The 4,466-nt window shown below is 34.3% G+C and overlaps 1 protein-coding gene across 1 annotated transcript; it reads right to left on the reverse strand.

Moving 5' to 3' along the window:
* Positions 1-747: 747 nt before the first annotated feature.
* LOC105222592 (cyclin-dependent kinase inhibitor 1C) lies at positions 748-4,266 on the reverse strand. Its single transcript, XM_011199982.4, has 2 exons — positions 4,107-4,266; positions 748-1,400 (listed from the first exon to the last, which is right to left on the reverse strand). Exons 1-2 carry the CDS (start codon positions 4,107-4,109, stop codon positions 1,002-1,004), a joined length of 402 nt encoding a protein of 133 aa, XP_011198284.2. The 5' UTR covers positions 4,110-4,266; the 3' UTR covers positions 748-1,001.
* Between the last annotated feature and the right edge of the window lie 200 nt (positions 4,267-4,466).

Here is a 4,466-nt window from a genome sequence, read left to right on the forward strand (position 1 = left end):
TTTATGAGTGTGATATTCTTGTTTGGATCATCGGAATGGAGGGAAAAAATGAGCCGAAACCTAACGAAGGTCACGGCAAAGACGCTCAAAAATCAAGGTGATGCTTATTTTTTCAATATTCGAGGTTTAGTGTATCATGAATTTGTTTTAGATGGGCAGACGGTCGGTAAGCAGTTCTATTTAGCCAAATTGAGGCATTTGTGTGAAAACATTGGTCGAAAAACGGCCGGAATTGTGGAGTAAAAATTCATCTAATTTACACAATGATAATGCACCAACGCATCGAGCCACGATTATGCAATGAAAACCATCGATCAAACACCGCATTCACCAGATTTGGCTCCGTCCGATTTTTTCTTGTTACCCAAACTAAAATGGGCGCTCTGAAATCTGGAAACCGTTTTCAGTTGAACAAAGAGATAAACAAAATTCGCTGAAGAAGCTGAAGACCATCCCAAAAAGTTCTTATGTAAAGTGCTTCGAGGATTGGAAAAATCGTTGGCATAAATGCAAATCATATATAGGCCAATATTATCATGTTAACTCATTGAAAATTTAAGGTCGCCTTTTACTCATAACAGTGTATCTTTCACCTAAAACGAATAAATTTGAGCGAAAACTTGACCTAGCCCCCATATAACTATTATCAGGATATTCGAACATACGGCCTACTTTATTATTTAAATACATATTCCCTAATTTTTTTGTTTGTTTGAATAAGCTATGACCTTGCAACTACCAACGGAATTACTTTAGTATTTTTAAGTTTTTATATTTTTATTATTTTTACGAGTTTCTTTCACTCACATTTAAACTTACAAATTAATAATATTTTAAATAATTAATGGAAGTCGTGTAGTTGTGTGTGTATATATGCGCAAGCGCTTACGCACACACAGCCACACATACGGTTCTATGTACAGCTATTAACTCCTTGTTCTTGTAATTAGTGTGTATCTGCTTTTACTGCTACTTTAACAGTAAAGAGTGTGCGCAACGCTCTAATAACGGCGACGATAGACGAAACGTCTGCGCACTTGTCTGTATTGGTAGCCGCCTTGTGGGCTGAAGACGTGTCCGCCTTGTGCGTGGCTGCTGCCGGGTGGCAGATACGCTTGGGTAGGTGCGCGTACGAAGGATGTCGCCGCAATGGGGATGGCTTGGGTGGGTGCGCGTACAAAGGATGGTGCCGCAATGGGAATGGGTTGGGCAACGGGACGTGGTGCGGGAATGAAGCTGGTACGAGCGATGGGCGCGGCGGCTGGTGCGGGAAGTGGTTCGTCGATGTCGATATATTCGGGTTCCGGTGTGGCGATGTCCTGTGGGTTGGGACCTTGTGTGGCCGAGTCGAATTGGGCGGCGGCGCAACCGATTATGGCGAAAGCGAGGATGATTAGTTTCTAAACGAGATCAAGAGATGTAGGGGAGAACATGTAAAAAATTAATAAATTTGAAACTATGAATTTTATTAACATTAAATTGGCGTTTTCTGCGTTTTTGAGTTGAAAAAAAAATCGTTAGAAATACAAATCAAAGCTTTTTGGGAAAACTTGAATTTATCCAAAAGAAATATACGTTTTCATATACTTATAACTTGTAAGTAAAACTAATTCCAAGAGCTTTCACTTAAAAAAGCTTTTAAACTTAAATTACTATAGACTTGTTTTCATTGACATTATATGAAGAAGTGCAATATTTGAAGAGCTTTCGCTTGAGAAAAAAGTTTATGTATAGAAAAAGCAAAGGAATTCATAGAGATTTCACTTTAAACAGCTTTTTATTCAAGATTTTTTGAATTTTTTTAAAGACATATACTTTTTCGTACACTCACAACTTGTAGGTAAAACTAATTTTGACAGCTTTCTCTTAAAAAAGCTTTCAAACGAATTTTTAAAATTGCTATGGACTTGTCTTCAAACACATTAAATGTGGAAAAGCAACAAACTTGCACTTGAAAGTTTATAAATAGAACTAGTTTAGAGAACTTTCACTTAAAAAATCTTTTGTACGAAAATTAAAAAAGATTAAAAAAATCGAAGTGCTTTCACTTGAGAATAAAGTTAATCTATAAAAAGAGTAATTTATAGAGCTTCCACTTAAAAAAGCTTTCAATTCAAGATCATATGAGAAAGCACAACAATTCAATGAGCTTTTGCTTAAAATTAAAGTTTACGTATAGAACAAGCAAACTAATTTTCAGAGCTTTTACATTAAAAAGCTTTTAATTTGAGATTTTTTTGCATGCCATTTATAAGAAAGAGCTTTCGTTTGAGTTTAAAGTTTATGTATAGTAAGAACAAACTAATTTATAGAGCTTTTGCTTTAAAAAGCTTTCAATTCGAGATTTTTTTTCATGCAAATTTATGAGGAAGTGTAATTCGATGAGCTTTCACATGAGATCATATGAGAAAATGCAACAATTTGATGAGCTTTCACATAAACTTAAATAACAAACGATTGTTACATATAATTCATATCATATCGAAGTCGGTTTCCAACAAATTTCGGATAACAAAAGCTTTAAGAAGCTCCCGTAAGTTATTAAAAATTTACTGTTACCCAAAGTTTTCCTTCTTTCAACAATTATTGATACTATTAATATGAAATAGAATTCAATTGTCTACTTTTTTTGAATATTTATGTCCTTTAAACAAGACCTTAACGTTCTAGAACCTGTTTGGCACACTCTTCAAAATGCCTCGGCCCAGCAACTGCCGCATTTTTAGAAAGTCAAAGTGGTATTATGAAACAACGTTTATGAGAAATGTTCTAATTAAAAATTTACATAATTAAGAATGCTACTACGAACACGACAAACTATTAATAATAAGTTATGTATTTTTTCCAGAAACAAAAAAAGGAGAGCGAAAGAACAGACTGTAAGGTTGCGAGACTAATTATAGCATTTGTCAAGCTTGCGGAAGACTCGTTTTCTAAAGTAAAAGTTACCAAACACGTTTAGTCTTAAATCAGCGGCGAATTGCAGACACGTTTAGCATTGGTATGCTGATTGCTTTAGGGAGATCGTTCCAGAAATTTAGCAAAACTGATATGATTTTTACGCTGGCATTGCGGGATGAAGTTCTTTAGTGTTGCATGATTTTAAATATTAAATTTTTTCTTCGATTTTTTTTTATATAATTTGAACTGGATAGCGAATTTTGGGTTAATGATAATTATGCCCTGAAGTTTGGTGCAAAGTTTAAAATACTTGGAAGGAAATTGTAGAGCCCTTTAAAAGTATATATGCAAATTCGTACAACAGTTTTTGAGTAATCGTTCTGAAATTTTGTACACGCCCTTTTCTCACTAAAAGGCGGCATATTTCTCGGAACCGCTAATATCGGGCTATTATAACATATAGCTGCCATATAAACTGAACGATCAAAAGCAAGTCCTTGTATGGAAAAGATTTATTTGTAGAGATATCCTTACGAAATTTGGCAAGAATACTTTTTTAAGAAAACGGTGCTATCTTCGAAGAAACAGTTCAAATCGGATCACTCTAGCATATAGCTACCATACAAACTCATTCAACGAAATCAAGTGGTTGTATGGAAAATTTTTTTATTTGAGGAGATATCTTCACGAAATTTGGCAAGACTATTTTAAAAAAAAAACGGTGCAATCTGCAAGGAAATAGTTCAGATCGGATCACTATAGCATATAGCTGCCATACAAATTGAACGCTCAAAATCAAGATAAAGATATTTTTATACCCTTTTACGGTATGAAAAATGCAACTGTGAAGGGTATTATAGTTTTGGTGCAGTCGAAGTTAACGATTTTTCTTGTTTTTTGAATTTTTTTTGGATTTTTTTTTTTCAAAAAATGTTAAATTTTCACATTAAGGATGTCCATTTTCGGGTTCAGGATTTTTAAATTTTTTTTTTCAACTTCTTGAAATATTTTTTTTTTAATCTGTTAACTTTTCTAAACAACACTTTTGTTAACAAAAATCTTTTTTTTTTTAACTCACGCTGATTTCACAGCATTATTTTAATCCACTTGCTTAGCACAAAACACTTCCGTTGCATTTTTCATGCATAAATGGCCTCAAAAACACAAAAAAAAATTTAAAAAGTAACCAAAAGCTCGTCACCTACCATTTTTACGGTATTTATTTTGATCTTATTAGCTGCTTGCTCGAAAGGCCAGAAGGTGATTTGTTTCGTATTTGAATTTTGACGAGCTAACACACACTCGAGGAGTTCGAAACACAAATGATGATGAGCCACAAAGTTACTTTGTTATTTATACATATGTATGTGGTGGCCAAAAGAGCGGCGCTGATGGTCGGCAGTGGCATGCGACCCCGCCAAATCGATGAAATGAAGAACACGAAGACGACGAAGAAGTAAGTGCCAAGAGCGGCTACAACAACAATAAGGTAGGGAAATAAAAAAATCAAATTTTGTGCCGAAGACATCGCATACAAGAAGCAAGCAAAAAAAAAACAACAAAAA

The sequence above is a fragment of the Bactrocera dorsalis genome, chromosome 3 (assembly GCF_023373825.1).
Source record: "Bactrocera dorsalis isolate Fly_Bdor chromosome 3, ASM2337382v1, whole genome shotgun sequence".
In the NCBI taxonomy this organism is placed as follows: Eukaryota; Metazoa; Arthropoda; class Insecta; order Diptera; family Tephritidae; genus Bactrocera; species Bactrocera dorsalis.